This window comes from Muntiacus reevesi, chromosome 11, assembly GCF_963930625.1.
Source record: "Muntiacus reevesi chromosome 11, mMunRee1.1, whole genome shotgun sequence".
Lineage (NCBI taxonomy): Eukaryota > Metazoa > Chordata > Mammalia > Artiodactyla > Cervidae > Muntiacus > Muntiacus reevesi.
This window is the reverse complement of record NC_089259.1, coordinates 68,649,803-68,673,282: the sequence shown is the minus strand read 5'-3', so window position 1 is coordinate 68,673,282 and position 23,480 is coordinate 68,649,803. Positions and strand designations below refer to the sequence as shown.

General features: G+C 38.8%; 1 protein-coding gene across 1 annotated transcript in view; it reads left to right on the top strand.

Moving 5' to 3' along the window:
- The window catches only part of LOC136144153 (ATP-binding cassette sub-family C member 4-like), a 156,855-nt gene that overhangs the window by 111,883 nt on the left and 21,492 nt on the right, over positions 1-23,480 (top strand). The window contains 4 exon segments of the mRNA XM_065901811.1: positions 1,719-1,874; positions 14,183-14,272; positions 17,535-17,707; positions 18,121-18,226. Coding sequence (XP_065757883.1) covers positions 1,719-1,874; positions 14,183-14,272; positions 17,535-17,707; positions 18,121-18,226 — 525 coding nt within the window.

The window sequence follows — 23,480 nt, the reverse complement described above, 5'->3', positions numbered from 1 at the left end:
CTGAGAAAATATGAAAAGTTCTGAGCATGGGCATTCTGATTACAGTGCTCAGAAAAATTTAGTTCTCTGTTCAAATCCAAGAGTTTTAAAAATTTACTGAATTAACTGACAAATGATTAAAAATGTCTTACACCCCTCATCAATTCTAAATCCCTAAGTAGAGATGAAATCATCTCTTGGGAAGCTCCAAATTTGCAGTTGAACAAGCTCATTGAGCTCATTGGTTAGGAGGGGAAAAAAGGCCAGTTTCTGCATACATATTGAATTCACACAGCTAAAAGCCAGTTTTTACAGTATAGTTTTATTCCCCACCAACATTTTACCTTCATTATACAGATTCTTTAATCTTATTGTTAGTACACTTAATTTTTTTTCTACTTTAAAAAAAACTTTAAATTTTATATTATAGTTGATTAACAATGGTGTGTTCATTTAAGATGTACAGCAGAGTGATTCAGCTATATGTATACATGTGTATATTCTTTTTCAAATGCTTTTCCATTTAGATTATTACATAGCATTGAGCAGAGTTTCCTGTGCTATACAGTAGGTCCTTGTTGGTTATCCATTTTAAATATAGCAGTGTGTACATGTCCATCCCAAACTCCCTATCTCTGTTTTGGTTTTAATAACTAAACTGACACTTGACATGTGTCTTTCCGGATTCAATTTTAAGTATTAATTTGTTATAAAATGCCTTTTGAACTGCTCAGATGAAAGGCCTTATTTAAATAGCAAACATTGTTTGTGTTGTTATTGACTCATTATGTGTATTGTCTACTGGCCACTGTCTTTTAAGACACTGAGAACTGCATTTCACAATTTTAAGATGTTTCCTTTCAAGATAGTATATAATTAAAATATTTAACATAAGGAAGTGATTTAATTTCTCTACCAAAGAATAATTCCTCTTAAATAACAAATCCCTGAAAAAGTGAGTATTTGGTTATGTATCACATTTCTGACTAGACTTGACATCTCTGTAAAATTATTCACATAATTCTAAAAGTCAAAATACCCAGACAGGACTCTATGGGAGAAGGCAAGGGTGGGATGATCTGAGAGAACAGCATCGAAACATGTATATTATCAAGTGTGAAACAGATCACCAGTCCAGGTTGGATGCATGAGACAAGTGCTTGGGGCTGGTGCACTGGGATGACCCAGAGGGATGTGATGGGGAGGGAGGTGGGAGGGTGGTTCAGGATGGGGAACACATGTAAGTTCATGGTTGATTCATGTCAATGTATGGCAAAACCCACTACAATATTGTAAAGTAATTAGCCTCCAACTAATAAAAATAATTGGGGAAAAAATATCCAGACATGTAGGGACAAAGCTAATTTATAAGCTGCCTTCTTATGGACCATGTAGAAGACAGCTGGATTTTCACTGCTAGTGTATTGATTCTGTTAGTTTTAACTTGTGACCATGGGGTCCCAATCAGGGGACAGTTGTCAATGACTGAAATTTGTGGCTGCCATAGTTTGTGGGGTGCTTCTGGTAACCAGGGGGTAGAGTCCATGGCTACTGCTAACCCTCCAGAAATATACAGGGTAGTCCCCCATCCCCTCAACAAAATGTTAACAGTGCCATGTTTGAGAAACTTAGAGACTACTCTTTATCTAGAACTTTTAAAATTCATCTTCAGCAATCAGATTTTCTCCTAGGTTGGTTGCGTATTGTTAATTCTTAATCCTTCCTGGATCTCTTCACAGGTTGGCATCGTGGGAAGAACAGGAGCTGGAAAGAGTTCTCTCATTGCTGCCCTTCTTAGATTGTCGGAGCATGAAGGCAGAATTTGGATTGATGACGTCAGGACAACTCAAATTGGACTTCACGATTTAAGGAAGAAAATATCAGTTGCACCTCAGGTATGCACATCAGAGTATTTTCACATGTTCTTTTTATAAGGCACCTAAGTCAGACTTTATTTTTGGGGGCTCCAAAATCACTGCAGATGGTGACTGCAGCCATTAAATTAAAAGATGCTTACTCCTTGGAAGGAAAGTTATGACCAACCTAGATAGCATATTAAAAAGCAGAGACATTACTTTGCCAACAAAGGTCCGTCTGGTCAAGGCTATGGTTTTTCCAGTGGTCATGTATGGATGTGAGAGTTGGACTGTGAGGAAAGCTGAGCACCAAAAATTTTGAACTTTTTGAACTATGGTGTTGGAGAAGACTCTTGAGAGTCCCTTGGACTGCAAGGAGATCCAACCAGTCCATCCTAAAGGAGATCAGTCCTGGGTGTTCATTGGAAGGACTGATGTGAAGCTGAAACTCCAATATGTTGGCCACCTCATGCGAAGAGTTGACTCATTGGAAAAGACCCTGATGCTGGGAGGGATTGGGGGCAGGAGGAGAAGGGGACGACAGAGGATGAGATGGCTGGATGACATCACTGACTTGATGGGCATGAGTTTGAGTAAACTCCGGGAGTTGGTGATGGACAGGGAGGCCTGGTATGCTGCGATTCATGGGGTTGCAAAGAGTCAGATGCGACTGAGCAACTGAACTGAACTGAACTGAAGTTTAATTGCTTTTAATTTGATCTTTTCTTTCAAATTGCATGAAAGGTTGGATCCTTTTTCTCCCAAAAGAGAATAGTTTTAGCAGCAGGTATTTTCAACAGACATTTTTTCAGATACTAGACTTTGTTCGTTCATTTGTTTCCTTTGTCTGCATGTCATTTAATAACTGACCCAGACAGATTTATGGACTTAGACTTCTTCAGGTGTCACGATTTTGTCTATTGATAACCACATAATTCTGAAACAAAATGATAACTGGTTTGTGCAGTACTGGAGAGGTTCCTATATGGAAACCTGAATTTTGTGTTTTAATGATGAAATTTTGTTGTAGGAAATAAAACCATGTTTTCAAGGGTAATTATCTTCCTGGAGGACTTTCTGTGAAACTGTGGAGCTTTGATAATTACAGGGTGTATAGATGGTTTGGGGAGAGTTTTAGAATTCAGCTCTTAGTAAATTATTTTAACCAGGGAGGCAGTACAGAGTAATGGGGACGAACGAGGGACTTGGAAATCCATTTTTGTGTACCTCAGTTTTTTCTCACTTACAAGGCAGCTAACAGTCCAACTCCTTGAGCTGTTATGAGGGCTAAATGGGTCAGTACATGTGCAGTGTTCCATGTAAACCCCATACATGGTTGTTGTGATGGTGAAGCTTTGAATTGATCATTTCTTCCTGGGCTCTGATTCTATTTTTGTTGTTGTTGTTGTTGTTCTAATTCTTTGTTTTTGTTTGTTTTGTATGGGTTATTTTTGTTCATCATGTTAGAGAAGTATGACTTTTAGGGAGTGTTTTAGAGGTTGGATTATATAAACATGCATAGTAGAAACTCCTGAAGTTAAAAATAGGATTATCATCAGTTCAGGTCAATACAGTTGCTCAGTCATGTCCAACTCTTTGCAGCCCCATGGACTGCAGCACACCAGGTTTCCCTGTCCATCACGAACACCCAGAGCTTGCTCAAACTCATGTCCATTGAGTCAGTGATCCCATACAACCATCTTATCCTCTGTTGTCCCCTTCTTCTCTGCCTTCAATCTTTACCAGCATCAGGATCTTTTCCAATGAATCAGTTCCTCGCATCAGGTGGCCAAGGTATTGGAGTGTCAGCTTCAGCATCAGTCCTGCCAATGAATATTCAAGATGATTTCCTTTAGGATTGATGGGTTTGATCTCCTTGCCATCCAAGAAACTCTCAAGAGTCTTCACCAACACTCCAGTTCAAAAGCATCAATTCTTTGGTGCTCAGCTTTCTTTATAGTCCAGCTCTCACATCCATACATAACTACTGGAAAAACCATAGCTTTGATTAGATGGACCTCTGTTGGGAAAGTAATGTGTCTGCTTTTTAATATGCTGTCAAGTTTGGTCATAGCTTTTCTTTCAAGGAGCAAGTGTCTTTTAATTTCATGGTGACAGTCACCATCTGCCGTGATTTTGGAGCCCAAGAAAATAAAGTCTCTCACTGTTCCTGTTGTTTCTCCTGTCTATTTGCCATGAAGTGATGGGACTGTATGCCATGATCTTCAGTTTTTGAATGTTGAGTTTTAAGCTGGCTTTTTCACTTTCCACTTTCACTTTCATCAAGAGACTTTTTAGCTCCTCTTGACTTTCTGCCCTAAGGGTAGTATCATCTGCATATTTGAGGTTATTGATATTTCTCCCGGCAATCTTGATTCCAGGTTGTGCTTCATCCAGCCTGGCTTTTCTCATGATGTACTCTACATATAAGTTAAATAAGCAGGGTGACACTATACAGCCTTGACATACTCCTTTCCCAATTTGGAACCAGAATTATACAATGCTCCAATTCTGTTTTAGGGTATAAACCCCAAATATTGAAAGCAGGGTCTTGAGGAGATCTCTGTATATGTGTGCTCATAGCAGCATTTTTCATAGTAGCAAAAACTTGGGGACACCTAAGGGTACATTGACAGATGACTGCGTAAGCAAAATGTGGTACATATACATACAATGGAATTTAATTCAGCCTTAGAAAGGAAGCCAATTCTGACACATGCTACAACACAGATGAATCTTGAGGAAACTATGTTAAGTGAAATCAGCCAGTCATAAATTATAATTGCTATATAATTCTATTATAATAATTCCATTATTACTTCATAATGGAGTTCATGGAGACAGGAAATAGAGTGTTGGTTGCCAGGATTTGCAGGGAGGGGAGAGAGGGGACATGTTTAATGGCTAGAGTTTCACTTGTGCAAGATGAAAGGAGTGTGGCTAGATGGTGGTGATGGTTGTACAATAATGGGAATGTATTTAATACCACTGAAATGTACACTTAAAAGTTGTTACAATGGTGAATTTTATGTGTTGTTGTTGAGTCACTAAGTCACATCTGACTTTTTGCACCACAAGTATTGTAGCCTACCAGGCTCCTCTGTCTATGGGATTTTCCAATCAAGAATACTAGAGTGGGTTGCCATTTCCTTCTCCAGGGGATCTTGGCCCAGGGATTGAACCCACATCATCTACATTGGCAGGCTGATTCTTTACTGCTGCACCATTCTATTTTATCACAGTTTAAAAACAATTTTTAAAAGATATTCCTTTCAGGAAAAATGGGAAGAAATTTTTCAGCACCTGTAACCCCTGTATTTAAAGATTTCCTCTGCCTATTAGATTCATGACACAGTGATTGCAGTAGAAAGCAGAGGAGCTTAGATTCCAAGTTTTAAGTTTTGATTGTACCAAATCTCTGAATCAAATGAGGCTAGTTAACAGAAATAGTGGGTGTGTCTGTCCTTTTATGTCCTTGGATGAAAGAACCTAGAAATGTGCCCTGTGTTATTTTTAATATCTCTCAGTAAAACAAGGTTGTATGCTTTGTACATAAGAGAACTTTATGAATGAAGAAAAACACTGGATGATTCTTGGCTTTGCTGATAATGTTTGGAAGCACATCTGAGCGAAGATGAAACATCCCTCGACATCACCAGATTTTGGTTCTGTTCCATCAGTCTCCACCCTATATCATGCTCTGTGTACACACTCCAGAGGAGAATATGACTACAAAGTAGTGCTAAACTTTGTATTCAAGTAGATAATGATCACAACCATTATAACTACAAAACTTTTATTATTCTACTTTATATGCCTTTGTCTCCAAGGCACAGTGTTGGATGATTAAAGAGAGAGTATCTGGAGAGACCCTGTAATGTGTAAAGGTCTCAGGAAATCATACAGAAGGCAGATGGGGGCAGAATATTTAAGAATTTAGACCAAATGTCAACATGATCCACATTTTTATTCCTGTTCTGCCTCATACAACTGTGGGGACTTGATGAAGTCGCTCGGCTTCCAAACTTTATACTTGTCCTTAAACTAGATCTAGAAATTATTGCTGCACAGATGTGTTGTCAAGATGTAGCTGTGTGAGAAAATGTTTATGTCCCATGTCTGGTTCTTGAGAATTCTCAATCAGTAGTAGTTATCATTATCCTTAAGGATTGGGGCACTGACCTTTCAGGGATTATTTCTAATTCAATAGAAAGAGTAACACATTCTGGAATGACTTTGCTTTTTAATTTCTTTTTTTATTTTTAAAAATTTATTATTTTAATTGGAGGCTTTACAATATTGTGGTTGTTTTTGCCATACATCAACATGAATCAGCCACAGAGGTACATGTGTCTTTCCCCCATCTATTTATGTTTTTAGGTGATTTTTTTATATTTATTGGTTATAAATCAAATTATTTATATAAATGTAAGGAATAATTCAAAAAGCAAAAGCCAATAAAACACCCCCCAACCTGACACACACATGCATACACAAATACACACACAATAGGAGATTTTGGGAAAAGTAAAACAGAAAAATGTGTCTAAGGTCTTTTCTATGAGGAACAGAAGGAGAGAGTATCATTTTTTGTGTGTGTTTTTGATTTCTGGTTCCCCTCCTACCAGCTTATTTCCTGGCCACCACCCTGTACACACTCTTACTTTCCCGTCCCCCACCAAGACCTCTGGCCTTTTTCTCAGCCCTCCCACACTCTTGACTATTGTCTTCCTCTCTTTGAGGACGGGGCCTGTGTCTCTCATTTCTGCTGCTCCAGTGCTTGTTGCAGGCTCTGACAAGTTACACAGGTATTAGTAATAGTTCCAAAGATTTGTGGAATCCTTAACAGGTTTTAGCCTTTTTCCCTACCATCTTCTACTTAATCCTCACAATTATCTTGTTATCCTTATCTGACAGATTTAAAAGCCGAGACATGTGAGTTTAGCACATCCCTGGTGGTTCCCCAATAAAGAATCTGCCTGCCAATGCAGGAGACACAGGTTTGATCCTTGGGTTGGGAAGATTCCCTGGTGAAGGGAATGGCAACCCCCTCCAGTATTCTTGCCTGGGAAATCCCGTGGACAGAGGAGCCTGGTGGCTACAGTCCATGGGGCTGCAAAAGAGTCAGACCCAATTTAGAGATTAAACAACAACAACAGCTGTGAGCTTAACCCACTGCCCGGGTAAGCAGCAGGCAGTGAAGTCAGGATTTGAATTTTGTGTATGTCTGTATTTATTTTTTTAAACTGAACATGGTTGTTTTATAGTGTTTCAAGTGTTCAAGAAAGTGATTCAATTATATCTATGTATATATGTGTGTATATACACACACACACACACACACACACACACACATATATATATATAAATCACATCTCTTCATCAGTTAATCTGTCAGTTGACATTTAGGTTGCTTTCATGTTTTATAAGTGGTGCTGCTGTGAACATTGGGGTGCATGTGTCTTTTTGAATTAGTTTTTGTCTTTCCTGGATACATGGCCAGGAGTGGGATTGCTGGATAATACGGTAACTCTTTCTTGTTTGTTTTTTTTTTTCCAAGAAACTTCCATACTGTTTTCCATAATAGCTACACCAATTTACATTCCCAGTTTACCAACAGTGTATGAGGGTCCCCTTTTCTCCATACCTTCTGCAATGCTTGCTTTTTATAGGCTTTTTAATGAAGACCATTCTGACTGATGTGAGGCAATACCTCATTGTAGTTTGGGTTTCTATTTCTCTAATAATTAGTGATATTGAGCAACTTTTTGTGTGCCACTTGGCCATCTGTATTTCCTCTTTGGAAAAATGTCTGCTTAGGTCTTCTGCCTGTTTTTTGATTGGAATTGTTTGTTTGTTTATTTTTATATTGAGTTGTATAAGCAGTTATATATACAGAAATCTGTTGCATTTCTATACGTTAATAATAAGAAATCAGAAAGGGAAATTAAGGGAAATATCCATTTATCATTGCATCAAAAAAAAAAAAAAAAAGAAACCCAAGAATAAGCTAATTAAGAAGGCCAAAGAAAACTATAAGACATTGATTAAAGAAATTTAAGACAATGTGAATAGATGGAAAAATACACCATGTTCTTAGATTGGAAGAATCAATATTGCTGAAATGACCATATTACTCAAGGCAGTCTACAAATTGAGTGCAATTCCTATGAAATTAACAATACATGTTTCATAGAATAAGAACAAAAAATTAAAATTTGTATGGAAACAGAGAAAACTTTGAGTACTAGAAACACTCCTTAGAAAGAAGAATGAACTTGGAGGAATCGCACGCTGTGACTTCAGACCGTAATACAAATGCTACATCAATGAAAACAGTATGATAATGGCATAGAAATCAGATATATATATGAGTGAAACAGGATAGAAAGTTCAGAAATAAACCCACGCACTTATGGTCAGTTCATCTAAGACAAAGAAGGTAAGACTATACAATATAATGGAGAAGGAAATGGCAACCCACTCCGGTACTCTTGCCTGGAAAATCCCATGAATGGAGGAGCCTGGTATATTATAGTCCATAGGGTCGCAAAGAGTTGGATATGACTGAGCAGCTTCACTACTACTACTATACAATATAATGGGGAAAAGACAGTCAGTCTCTAATAAGTGATGCTGGGAAATCTGGACATAAAATGTAGAACAATGAAATTAGAACATTCTCTAACACCACATACAAAAATAAATTTAAAATGAATTATAGACCTAAATGTAAGACCAGGTACTATAAAATCCTAGAGGAAAACATAGGCAGAATACTATCTGACATAAATCACAGCAATATTTTCTTGATTCCATCACCTACAGTAAACGAAACAAAAGCAAAAATAGACAAATGAGATCTAGTTAAACATAAAAGCTTTTGCACAGCAAAGTGAAAGAGAAAGTGAAGTTGCGCAGTCGTGTCTGACTCTTTGTGACCCCATAGACTGTAGCCTAACAGGCTCCCCCGTCTGTGGGATTTTCCAGGCAAGAATACTGGAGTGGGTTGCCATTTCCTTCTCCAGGGGATCTTCCTGACCCAGGGATGGCAACTGGGTCTCCTGGATTGTAGGCAGACGCTTTACCGTCTGAGGGAAATCATAAACAAAACAAAAAGACAACCTATGGAATGGCAGAAAATACTTATAAAAGCTGTGACCAACAAATAATCAATTTCCAAAATATATAAGCAGGATTCAAATTTAAGGAGATTCCCAACTCCAGAACCTGAGCAGGTAGCTTTTCTGTTAGTGACTTCAACATGCTGTTGACTGTGATCCACAGTAGAACTGCTTTGTATTATGATTTCATGTTTATTCAAACATCTTTCTCTCTTTCTCTCTCTCACACACACCCATGAGAAACAATGAAACAATATTACTCTTGCACTGTGCTCCAGTATTTTCTATTATATAAGTTCTATTTTAGTTCATACAAAAGACAAAGGGATGGTCACAAGCCCAAAATTCATATCATGAGCCATTGGCTGCACCTGCAGTTTGACAAATGACTCCTTACTCTCATCTTGTAGGGCTGGGCTCCTGGGCCATGTTAGCATCACTTTATGAGCTTCGTTGTTTCAGGTTCTCATAGCAGGACCTATTTTCCAGCAATGGAATTAGGACTTGGGGAGATTTGTAACTTACTCTGAATCAAATATCTATTAAGCAGTAGAACCAGAACTTAGAACTGTCTTTTTTAAAAAAAATAAATGCTTGTTGAACTGACTCATAGTCTTATTGGGTATTTTCCCATTTTTTGCTACCATCCCACTCAAAATGATTCCCTAAGCCACAACAAAAGTGAAAAGGATAGAGCAAAGCTGGAAGATACTACTTCTAATCTTATGTCCCTTATTTGAACAGTATCACTTTAGAAATGGGTTTATTCACATATACATCATGGGCTAATAAATGTCAGGAAAAGATACTCAAAATCTCACTCCTCCCCAGCCAAGAGCCCTTTCTCTTAATAATGTCTAGCTGACTGTGGAGGTGGAGAAGGTCTGTTGGTTTGGTTATTTGAAGCTACTCTCTAAGTACAAAGAACTTACATCCCTTTTCTCCTGAAATGAATAGGAAGTAGTCTCAATACCCTGATTTAGGGAACCTGGGAAACTGAGAGCAGACTGTTTGGAGGGGAAGCCCAGTACTGTTTTTTTGAGTTGCCCCACTTGGGTGAGCCAGGCCCACATCATCCTTCCTGCTCCCTGTGATTCTGGGTGAGCTTCTGGGGTGCCCTCTCTCCCCGAGGCTCACCCCCATCAGTGTTGACCCCACCATGAGCAGGTCAAAATTGGGGGAGATGTCACAGCATCAAGGACCTGCATAGGAGGCAGAGCAGTGATGATATAGACCATCAGTCCAAGAGCCCTGAGGGGACTTTCAGAGACAAATACTGTGTTCTCAGGAAAGTACTCCTCAGATTGTGTTCACAGTTTCAGGAATAAGCAAAAATGAAACCGCTTCTTAAATAATTTCCTGAAACAGAACAGGTTGCTAAAGTGTATGCATCCTTTGTGCTCATAGCCTGAGGTATTTAGTTAAGTATGTTCCCAAGAAAAAATACTGAGGGGAGATTATATTCAGGGATTAGCTGGTTATCTAAAGGAAAGGAAAAGAAAGTGAAGTCGCTCAGTCATGTCTAACTCTTTGCAACCCCATGAACTGTAGCCTGCCAGGCTCCTCTGTCCATGGTATTTTTCCACGCAAGAGTACTGGAGTGGGTTGCCATGCCCTTCTCCAGGGGATCTTCCTGACCCAGGGATCGAACCCGAGTCTCCCACATTGCAGGCAGATGCTTTAGTATGAGCCACCAGGGAAGCGTAGGATGTGGAAAATGGATTTCAGAACCTCTTCAGATGATTCTCTGCATCGAGAGCCCCTTATGCTGTTGCCACAAAGGAAGTGTTTTCAGTTGAAGAGGGATTCCATGCACATTCAGTATTTATGTTTAGTACTGCAAGTGTTGGCACAGATCAGCAGCCATTATCTTTATCATGATGAATCAAATTCAGTTTTTATATTTAATAGTTATTTTTTTAAATGAAAGCAAAAGTTGGGTATTTTTTAAATAGCCCATTCTGCTCTTTTGGTATTTCTAGTCCCTGCATTTTCTTCAGTAGGTTGAAGGTGAACCAGTGCTGACTCTCTGACTTCTTCCTGATTTCCTGGTTTTCTTTCCCTCTTTACTTAATGAGAAAAAACCTGAAAGAGAAATAGTCTTCTTTACTAAACTATATTCTTCCATTTAATACTGCTAAATAAGCATCCATAATCCTCAACATACCATTTTAGATTGATGGTATAGACTTGAGTGGGGACCCTTATTACAATGGGTAATGCTTAGTTTCTGCTTTTTGTATGACACTAGAACTGGACATGGAACAACAGGCTGGTTCCAAATAGGAAAAGGAGTACGTCAAGGCTGTATATTGTCACCCTGCTTGTTTAACTCATATGCAGACTACATCATGAGAAGTGCTGGGCTGGAAGAAGCACTGGGCTGGAAGAAGCACAAGCTGGAATCAAGATTGCCAGGAGAAATATCAATAACCTCAGATATGCAGATGACACCACCCTTATGGCAGAAAGTGAAGAGGGACTAAAAAGCCTCTTGATGAAAGTGAAAGAGGAGAGTGAAAAAGTTGACTTAAAGCTCAACATTCAGAAAACTAAGATCATGGCATCTGGTCCCATCACTTCATGGGAAATAGATGGGTAAACACAGTGGAAGCAGTGTCAGAGTTTATTTTTTGGGCTACAAAATCACTGCAGATGGTGATTGCATCCATGAAAAAAAAGATGCTTACTCCTTGGAATTAAAGTTATGACCAACCTAGATAACATATCAAAAAGCAGAGACATTACTTTGCCAACAAAGGTCCATCTAGTCAAGGCTATGATTTTTCCAGTGGTCATGTATGGATGTGAGAGTTGGACTGTGAAGAAAGCTGAGTGCCAAAGAATTGATGCTTTTGAAGTGTGATGTTGGAGAAGACTCTTGAGAGTCCCTTGGACTGCAAGGAGATCCAACCAGTCCATCCTGAAGGAGATCAGTCCTGGGTGTTCATTGGAAGGACTGATGTGAAGCTGAAACTCTAATACGTTGGCCACCTCATGCGAAGAGTTGACTCATTGGAAAAGACCCTGATGCTGGAAGGGGTTGGGGGCAGGAGGAGAAGAGGACGACAGAGGATGAGATGACTGGATGGCCTCACCGACTCGATGGGCATGAGTTTGAGTAAACTTCGGGAATTGGTGGTGGACAGGGAGGCCTGGCGTGCTGTGATTCATGGGGTCGCAGAGTCGAACACGACTGAGCAACTGAACTGAACTGAACAGCAGTGGTTTGGTGGTAATTAATGGAACCTCCTTAAGGCCTACATAGTGTCTGAGGACTCTGATTAAAGCTCAGTCTGAAGCAGCTGCAAGCATTGGTCAGGGGCTCAGAAGTGAGCGACTTCACTTTCCTTCCTCTTTCTGCAAAGAATCCTGCTTTAGTCCCTCAATCTCTGGAATCTTACAGAGAATAAAAAGTTTTTCTAAAAATCTGACCTAGAATGATGATTATTCCCTGACAAGAAACTCTTATCATTGCTTAGATGGCTGTTTAGCCTTTGATCCTAAATTCTGGAGTTTTAAAGGAGATCTTAAATGTGGCTTTCAGGATTTTTCAGTTCAATTCAGTAATTATTTTGAAACATCATATGACTAGTGATTTTCAGTGCTTTGGAGGCATATGGACTGCTTGCTCAACAATGTGCAAATGAAGCTCCCTTTAAATGTCTTTTTAATTTTGGATTTTACTTAGGGGTACATTTTTTTTTTTATCGCATGCCATGTGTTTTCTTTATCCATTTCTCTCTTACCAGATTTAAAACTAAGACAGTAGGGAAAGACGATGTGGGAGGCTGAGTGTCATTCTTCTTCATAGAGAGAAGAAATATCTATATTCATTTTTCTTAGGCTCTTGTGAAATGAGGAGAAACAGAACAACCCCAATGCCAGACAGGATTTGAACATTGTGATTCTGACCAGTTCTGGGCACTTGTGGAAGAGTCAGATCTCCTCTTGTTCCCACATATGTTCATCCCCTTGTTTTGCCCCCTTCATTGAAAGGAGCCAACTGGACTCTTCTCTGCTGCTCATATTCTCTGTCCTGGCTTACTGGAGCCTTCCAGAAGAAACTTAAATGGCTTGCATGAGCTAATACAAGATTCTCTCTTGAAACCCAGAAAGAAAGAAAAGAAAGAAAATGAAGTTCAGTTGTGTCTGACTCTTTGCAACCCCATGGACTGTAGCCCACCAGGCTCTTCCGTCCATGGGATTTTGCAGGCAAGAGTACTGGACTGTAGCCCACCAGGCTCCTCTATCCATGGGATTTTCCAGGCAAGAATACTGTAGTGGGTTGCCATTTACTTCTTCGGAGTCTTCCCAACCCAGGGGTCAAACCCAGGTCTCCCGCATTACAGGCAGACTCTACCGTCTGAGCCACCCGAGGAAGCATATACTTCCAGAGTAATTTACCTGTGGCTCCTCCTGATACAGATGAATAGGAGGAACTATTTAAATTAAAATAATGTTATTATGACACAGGTCACAATGGGTTTCAGGTCATCCTGGACTTGCAGTTAATAAAGAGGTTCTGGGTGGCAGGTCATCCTGACACACAGGTGAGAGAATGTGGGGACCAGCTGGTTTAGGATCAGAGGTGATCTCTCCTTGGACAGAGGAGCCACAGGCCCCAGGAGCTGACATTCTCTTTGCATGTGTGGTGATGTTCCATTCACACATATGGAGAGAGTCCACCTCCTAGAAGACTGTTTGACCAGCATAGAAAATAGTCTGTTTTATTCTTCAGTGCAAATGTGAAAAAGTTTAACAATTTTGCTTTGAGGCACAAAACTCAGCTAATCATGATCTTGGTATTTCCCAGTGTCACACCAGGACAATTAATTTATGTAGATCTTGATGAAAGTTTCTCATGTAATTATATCCTCAGTTTGTATGTGTGTGCAAGCATATATTTATTACCAGAATGGCAATTTTTTAAAAAATAAAGTCTTCCTTTCTCTTCTTCAATTTTTTTTTCTTAAGATTAAAATGCTTCTTCAACACTTTCTTCTGTTAGTGTTTAAAAGTTCAGAGGATATTTTGTAGCACACTTTGTACAATGGAAAATTATTTTAGAGATACTAAACATGTTGTAAACATACATTTGCAACTTTAATATTAATAATTGCAGTGAATTTTGATATTTTGTATTTTCATTCTTTTCTATAAACATTGGTTTAAAATAAAAAGAGATTATGGTAATAATGTTCACTATTTTGCGATATTTAGGAACCTGTTTTATTCACTGGAACAGTGAGGAAAAATCTGGATCCCTTTAATGAGTATTCGGAGAAGGAACTGTGGAATGCCTTAGAAGAGGTAATTTATGTAATGTAATTAACTTGTTATCATCAGTATCTGTGTGTGTACATTAATAGCATTGCATGTAATTAAGGGAAGCTCACCATTTTAACTAACTTTGTTTTCTTTCTAGGAGAACAGTGATGAGATGGGTACACTTAAAATGTGATTATTGATAATGAAAACCAGCAATATAATTCCTCACATTTTCATTTTAACTTTTTCTATAGAACCCCAAATAACGAGAAACATTATTCTGTCCTTAGCAGAGCATTAAACTAGACATTAAAACCATGGGATCAAATTCTATTAGTGATCTAAAAAATTAGTTACCCTCCAGTGTTCATTTTATTACTCTGGCCTTAGGGGATATCTAGGTGGAGACAATAGTTTTTCATTATTAACTGAAAGATAAACAAGATCATACCAATAACATGCCATGAAGTTTCAAAAGAAAGTGTTTATAAAAGTAAATTATATAGTTGAAATGTGATGATGATTACTTATGGATGATGATATCATTTTATGCTGCAGCATGAGTGCAGGTAAAAGAACCCTGGAACTCTGGCTCGGTTTTTACATGGAGAGACTCATTTCTAGAGGATTCCCATTATTTGTGTCAGGTTTTCCCTTGCTCTACTTCATTGAATTTCCTCACCCTTGCATGAAAAAAATTTGACTATTAAGTTGTTGGTTTGTATATTTTAATACTAATTATGTTGTGTATTAGCCCTAGTTTTGCAAATTGATTCTACTGATGGCAGAAATTTCAGACTTCTAAACCATAGATAGACTTCTAATCTCTTATAGGACCTAGCTCAGTCTTTTGCTTTTAAAAAGTAGCACTTAATAAATAGGTACTAATATTTGGTTGATCATTTCAAAGAAATATGGCTTATTTCTTTAAAAAATTTTGTTCTATACAAATCCAGCATTGATAGCTTCTCTGTTAGGACACAAGTGTGTCTCATCACATAGGAAACCAAGATGCAGAAATCTGGGCATCAGCACCTGTGTATCAGGAACACATGGTTCAGTCCTGGCTGTGGGATAGCTCACATGTCCATTTCCCAGGGCCTTGTATTAGGTGAACTTCCTTTACTGCTGGTCCTGCTCTAGTAAAAGCTCTTCCCCATCTGTTGACTGCATTTCCCTGTCACCTTCCAGCCCACACCAGCCTTTCCCTTTGGGAAGTAAGAAGATTCCACAAATTGTGGGAACCATCTGACATCTGTGTTAACCTCCTGTGAGAGGCGTTGGCACCTACTAGATACACTACACAGTGGTTTACTTTAAAAATGATAATGATGATAGAAATAGGGTACTTTATAAGTTCAATTTATTATTTTTCAACTTTGCTATATTCTCTTATTTTTCCAACCTCAAAAATGATCCAAAGTAGTCTATATTGAGATGCATAGTTTTCAATACTATTATTTGCTCCATTTTCCTTAAATTATACCTTTTCATGTGCTTTCCACAGTTTACAGTGTGATGTTGTGATATTCCGGAGCCAGTTAATTGTTATAAGATTACAATATCTTTACATATAATAATAGTGTTATATGCAAACTGTCCAAATGGATTTATTTTCTAATTTATAGGAACAGATATGTCATAAAATGAGATTCAATTCTGCCTTCACACAGCCGACAAATATCTCTGAGAGCTTCATAGACAGGCATCGTTTCAGATTCTGGGTCTGTCACAGTCATCAAGAGGCACAATCTCTATCCTTTTCAAGGACATTCACTTGCATAATCTAACACAATTATCTTGGTTAAGAAATAAAATAGTAATATTACACTATCATCTAATGTGTTCAGATTCTCCTGTTGTAACTTCTAGTTATTATTGTCTACTGCCTCTGTTGCCCTTTTCTTCCATTCTAATACTTTATACCTTGATTTTATGATTACACTACAGAGGGCCTTGATATTCATATTATTCTCATAACCATCCCTGATTCACAAATAAAGAGTCCCAGAAAACAGTATTTTATGAAAAACATTTCCCCTTACAACTCTTATTCATCATGAAGCAGATATGGACAACCTGAAGGAGAAGGAAGAAACCAGATTAGTTTTGTGATGTCATCCTACTCAGGAGTAAGTGAGAGATTATTTCTTCAAAGTCAGGATGTCAGTTTTAGCAAAGACCAATCACTTGGACCACAGTCCAAGTCTTACCCTTCAGAGTTCATACACCTTTCAAGCTATCACTAAATATAAATACCATATTTAATCCTAACTCAGAATTCTGCTTTCTAAGGACAACTCCATCAGGAGCACAGTTCAGGATCACATTCATGGAAGTGCTCCAACATTTAGGATATCACGAAAATGCTACTCATTCACCCTTGGTGTTTTGTTGGCTGACATTGTAGTGTGTCAAATAACTTATTGGCCATCAATCTGTTGGTTTCTTAATTTGAAGTGTATTTCTTTGTTCTTTTACTTCAAGTACAGCCTGAATTTGCTTCTTGTTCCATACTATTTCTCCAAAATTCACTGAACTGACCCCTACTACCAAGTGTATTTTCAGATTATATTTGGTGGTTAAAGGTTGTTTTTTTTTTATCTTGTGAGTATAATTTTATGAAGATAGATTGATATAAACATCACCTATATCCATATTGTGGGGGAGATAATATGTAATATTGTATCTTGTTTCTTGTGAGTTTTTATTCACTGCAAGACATTTATGATATTGAAGAAAAGTCACTTGACTGGTCCACTATTTATAGGATTAAACTTGGGAAAGTTTCCAGGATTACTAATGTATTAGATGGAGCTTTCCATTGTTTAAATTTGTATTATTTTAAACATTACAAAATTGTTAAGTATTAACAAGATTAAATCTTTAGAGAACCAAATTTTCTGTAAATTTTTAAAGTTTCCTTTTAGTCTACCAACTCCTATGTAAAATGTCCTTTGGTAAAGTTGATTCAACCATAAAGATCCTTTTATATTTTCTGTTTAAACCACATTGGGAAAAATAGTTTCAATTTTTGGGAGACTTTCTGAACTAAATCCTAGGTGGGAGTTGTTGGTGGATGGCATGTAGCAGGGATGGGGGGACATTGAGATCTTTCTGTCCTGACTTGACTCTACCACCATCTTTCTTACTGAACACTAATTGGAAATAGCTCTTGCAATCATGTGGCTGTACATGTAAGATACACAAGAAGCTGGGAGGACTTCAAAGCTCTAAAATCTAAGAAGCTTTTCTACTTCAGCAGCAGTTTGTTTAGGAAATGTTGTTTTTTCTGAATCCACAGGTACAACTTAAAGAAGCCATCAAAGATCTTCCTAGTGAAATGTGTACGAGATTAGCAGAATCAGGACTGAACTTGAGTGTTGGACAGAGACAACTAGTGTGCCTTGCCAGGGCTATTCTCAGGAAAAATCAGATATTGATTCTTGACAAAGCCACATCATACGTGGATCCAAGGTATGTAGTTGAGGTCCATGAAACCTGGAATCCAAATTGTAAATATGGTAAATGGAAAACATTTAGTGATGCTGAGAAATGTTTCTGTGCTTTCTTTGCCCCACAGATATCTCTTAATAATATTAATCACAGAAAACAAAGGAAGAAACCAAGACATGTTATATGCTGTTAATGTTATTATGAGGCATCCTAAGAGAGCTGGATTCCTAAATCCAGCTCCTGGTAGTCTCAAGCAATTTCAAGGGAAGACTATTTTCCATCATTTCATGAAAAATAGTAAATTTCTAAATAGACATTTTATACTTCAATTTTTAGGAACAAGATTATATATTACAGTATTGATTTTTAATTTTTAACCCTTTAGTTTGCTTTTTCTGTCTTTACTGAAGTATATAAAATTTCTCTGATTCCAGAACTGATGAGTTAATACAAAAAAAAATCCAAAGGAAATTTTCTCAGTGCACTGTGCTAACCATCACACACAGGTTGAGCACCGTTATTGACTGTGAACAGATATTGGTAAGACCCTCACCATTTCAGTTGTTTCCATTTATATTTATTCAATGTTTCAAATGATCCTTTCTTGTAAAACTTGATAGAAACCTTCAATAACTTAATTTTCTCCTCTCATTCCTGAAAATAACTCATGTTTCATTTTACTTCCAAAATTGCTATTAAATAATATATCCAATAATCTTATATTTTCATGATATTCTTATATTTGAATTGTCATTTTTTAAGATGCCCAGTCATGAAAATATTCCAAACCCAAGTTATAGCTCCATATTTCAAGAAGATAGAACACAGTCATTTTCACTGTTGTCACAGTTGTTTCAGCATTCTTCAGTTTCCTTAATCAAAAAATTTAATCTCTCATTTAGACTGCCAGGAGGTTATTGGGTGCCGTTGCAGAATTTTTCAGCTCTTGCTATCAGAAGAGAGTCCATGAGAAGAAAAGGCCTCGTGAGAAGAACAATATTTCAGCTGAAAGAATTTGACATAGGAAATTTGCTACAAAAGAATTAGAGGGCTAGAAAAATGAAAGGAAACACTGGGGTAATGATTTTAGGAAGCAGCTACCATGTCCTAGGACAGATCTCCAGACCTAAGAACTCAGAAGAGAGGCCCTACAGCTGGTGCTCAAGCCTCCAAGGAGAGGTCACTGCCCAGTTGCTGGTCGTATGTGCTGAGGAAGCAGGATGGGGCTGTTTCTCCTTCTGCTAATAGAAGCTCGGAGCTGGAGTCAGGTCCTACTGCTGAGGTGACGTTCCAGGAACAGCCAAATCAGATAGAACATTAGCTCTGTCCCACTTTCAGTTTCCCTCTAGTGCCCGCTTACTGGCAGAACCTAAAAAAAGGCCAACTTGCCAAACAGCCTCTGAAATGTGACTTGCAGAGACTGAACCTGTGCATCACAGGTGAGAGTTTAGAAAGAAAGGCAAATCAAGGCTGAGAGACTGTAGATAAACAACCAACAAGTCTCTTACACAGTAGATCAAGGCACTGCAAATGCAGTAGTCTCCAAGCTTTTGTCTCTGGACATCTGTCTAGTATCTTCCCTCCAGATATGATTGGCTCTTTCCTCTCAGTAATTTAATATTTCCTTCCTTATCTTATTTTCCTTCCTCCCTCTATTCCTTATCTCTTTTCATCTTCTTTGTTGTTTCCCCTTTGCTGCTTGCTGAGTTTCAGTAAATGTTAGAGTGTGGCTTTATAAAATGATATAGAAAGCATGGCTCAAAGGAAAACCTTTGGCTGCATATAATCCCAAAAGAATGTGCTTGTCACTCAGTCATGTCTGACTGTTTGTGACCCCGTGGACTGTAGCCCGCCAGGCTCCTCTGTCCTTGAGATTCTCCAAGCAAGAATACTGGAGTGGATAGCTATTCCCTTCTGCAGGGACTCTCCATCACTCAAGAATTGAACCCAGGTCTCCTACATTGCAGACAGATTCTTTACTGTCTGAGCCACAAGGGAAGTCAGTCCCAAAAGAACACAAGATATATTTAGGTATTTTGATGGTCCACACAAAATAGGTAATAACCAATAATAAACAGTAACATCCAAACTTCCTTACATCTTATGATAAATGAACTCTTTTTTGACTTCTTGGACAGTTTCTGGAATATCACCCCCTTCCCACTTCACATACATTGTCAGATGGATCATCAGTGGGGACACTGGGTAGATAAGATATCAGGCTGTCAGCATTGAAGCAGTGCCTGTAGCCTCACTTGCTGAGCTGGACATACAGAGAAGTGAGCTCCAAGGAGTCCACGATAGGAGTGGGGCATCCCCAACCACAGGGATGCTCTAGGCTCCAGTAGTGTAGCCAGTTGTCTGGACTAGAGCAGCTCAGTAGGAAGCCGACTCCACCTGCAAACTTTCATGAGGGACTGGGTTAAATTCCAAGACTACAGAGCAGTAGCTCAAATTCCAGAAATGTTTTTTAGCACCTGGTATTCTCAGACTCTCATTTTGTGTTTTTGAATGCTAATTGGATAAATAGCCTTTCATTTCTACTTTCTCCTTGTTGCTTTGTTGTTCTTACCTCTTAGCACTGTATATTTTGAAGACTGTCCCCCAAAGCATCCTTCTTCCATAATAAATAAATGATGCTATAAAATTTACCTGTTTCAAGCCCTTTGTCAGGCTTTAGAGGCAGCAGCAGAAAGATGGCTTGGTCTCTAGCTCAGTTAGGGGTCTGTTCAAATAAATTCTTTGTTTCCTAAATGTACCCTACAGCTTTATTTTTGGTTTTTGGTATTCCAGCATTAATAGCAGCAGATTATTCTTATTATCTAATTCTTAGAAATACTGTCACCTTGAAATGTGTGTTTGATTGGGGAAATAGTGAGGAAGGACAGAATTTGGAAAGCCTCTCAGCTAGTTGGTCCTTAGTCTTATCCCTCAGCACCTGATTCACAGATGTTTATGTCTGCATCCCCTGAACCAATCAGCTTTGTTGCTGTTATCAAAGTGTGTTCAATTTATTTAATGCTTACTTACGCGTGTGTGTTACTTGCTCAGTCATGTTCCAGTCTTTGCAACCTCACTTGTCAGGCTCCTCTGTCCATGGAATTTTCCAGGCGAGAATACTGAGTGGGTTGCCGTTTCCTAGTCCATGGGATCTTCCCAACCCAGAGACTGAACCAGGGTCTCCCACATTGCAGGCAGATTCCTTACCATCTGAGCCACCAGAGAAGCTTATCTCCTGGTAAATTTTTGTAACCTCAAATTATTCTCAACTGATCAGTGTACGAATCTCTAACGCGCTTTAACAAAGCAGTTTCCGGCCCGGCCCCGCCCACCTTCCTAGTTCTGCCCCTCTCTGCTCCCCGCTGTCCTTTACAGCTGAAACCACACATAACGGTCCTCATTCTCCACACGCAGTGTTCCCTCTCGCGCAGTTGTGCCCGCTCTTGACTGTTGGTGCCTGAGACTAAGGCGCCTGCAGTGGAAATGGGGAGATGGTTGGATTTGGGGGAGATAAGGAAGAGGATCCAAGTGATGAATTGAATGTGGGAGCTGAGGGGAGAGAGAGGAGTCGATGCTGGTGTTTGGGTGAGGAGACTGTGCATCCGGGTGAACGGGGAACGCAGAGAGAGAAGAGAAATGTCAGGTTTCTTTTTGGAGCCTGTCACCTTTGCGATGACTAGACTTGTTTTCCGTGATGACCTTGTCCTTCACTGTGCAGCTGCCCTTCCCACTCCTGTGTTGGGAGACCTTCAGTGTAGGGCTCCCTGATTGAGGTCTATCCACCCTAGGTGTAAGCATTGTATTTTGTTCTAGAGCTTCTGATTACCGGTTGGTTTTCAATTCCTCCAATCATCACAAATAACAAATAATGTTCTTTTTCAACCTTTGATTTTTGAATCAGTTTCTTTATTGCTTGCTTTAGAAATACAGGCATACCTTGTTTTATTGAAGTTCCCAGATAGTGCTTTTTTTTTTCTTTTTCTCTTTTTTTTTTTACAAATTAAAGGTTTGTCAGCAAGTTGAGAAAGTCTGTAGGTACCATTTTTCCAACAGCATTTGTTCACTTCGTGTCTGTGTCACGAATTACCTTTTGGTAATTCTCACAGTATGTCAATTTTTTCCAATATCATTACATTTGTTATGGTGATCTGTGATCTTCAGTGTTACTTGCTGAAGTCTATGATAATGGTTAGTGTTTTTTAGCAATAAATTATTATTATTATTATTTTAATTAATTTTTAATTGAAAGATAATTGCCTTATAGAATTTTGTTGTTTTCTGTCATATATCAACAAGAATCACCCCTAGGTACACCCATGAGGAATAAATTATTTTTTTTAATTAAGGTCTGTTTATTGTTTTCTCAGGCATAGTGCTACTGCACACTTGCTAGGCTACAGTGTAGTCTAAACATAACTTTTATACACCCTGGGAAACCAGAAATTTTGTATAACTGACTTTATTGTGATATTCACTATATTCCAGTGTTCTGGAACTGAACCCCCAATATCTCTAAGGGATCCCTGTACCTCTTTCCTTTCTGGAAAGCAGGTGACTGTCTGTTCTGAAAGCTTTAATGTGGGCATGAGACAAGTCAACCTGCTGCAAAACCTGATGCTCCAGGGGACAGGCACCCAGCCTGAGGGAGGGACTGGGGAAGTGACAGATGCTGATGAAGAGTATGACCGACAGGGTTGTCACCGTGAAGTCCTGTGGTTATAGGTGCTGAAGGTGTTGTTATTTACTTGCTAAGTTGTGTCTGACTTTTGTGCCACCCCATGGACTATAACCTGCCAGGCCTGTCTGGCTATGAGGATTCTCCAGGCAAGAATACTGGAGTGGGTTGCCATTTCTTGTAACAACTTCATTTTGTTGCACCGGTGAATATACTTGCACAAAGACAGAAAGGTGTGGTTTTGTTTTGTTATTGTTCAGTTGCTCAGTCATGTCTGACTCCTGGCAACCCAATATACTGCAGCACACCAGGCTTTCCTGTCCTTCACCATCTCCTAGAGTTTGCTCAAACTCATGTCCATTGAGTCAGTGATGTCATCCAACCATCTTGTCCTGTGTTGTCCCCTGATCCTCCTTCCCTCAGTCTTTCCCAGCATCAGGATCATTTCTAATGAGTTGGCTCTTCATTTCAGGTGGCCAAAATTGGATCTTCAGCATCAGTTCTTCAGTGAATATTCAGGGTTGATTTCCTTTAATATTGACCAGTTAGATCTCCTTGCAATCCAAGGAACTCTCAGGAGTCTTCTCTAACACTGCAGTTCGAAAGCATCAGTTCTTTAGCACTCAGCCTTCTTTATGGTCCAACTCTCACATCCATTCATGACTCCTGGAGAAACCATACCTTTGACTATATGGATCTTTGTCAGTGAAATGATGTCTCTGCTTTTTAATATGATGTCTAGGTTTGTCACAGCTTTTCTTCCAAAGAGTAAACGTCTTTTAATTTTAAGGCTGCAGTTATCCTCTACAGTGATTTTGGAGCCCAAGAAAATAAAATCTGTCATTGTTTCCATTGTTTCCCCATCTATTTGCCATGAAGTGATAGAACCAGATGCCATGATCTTAGTTTTCGAATGTTGAGTTTTAAGCTAGCTATTTCATGCTCCTCTTTTGCTTTCATCAAAAGGCTCTTTAGTTCCTCTTTGCTTTCTGCCATACAGGTGGTGCTATCTGAATATCTGAAGTTTTTAATATTTCTCCCAGCAATCTTGACGACAGCTTGTGCTTCATCCAGCCTGGCATTTCACATGATGTACTTGGCATAGAAGTTAAATAAGCA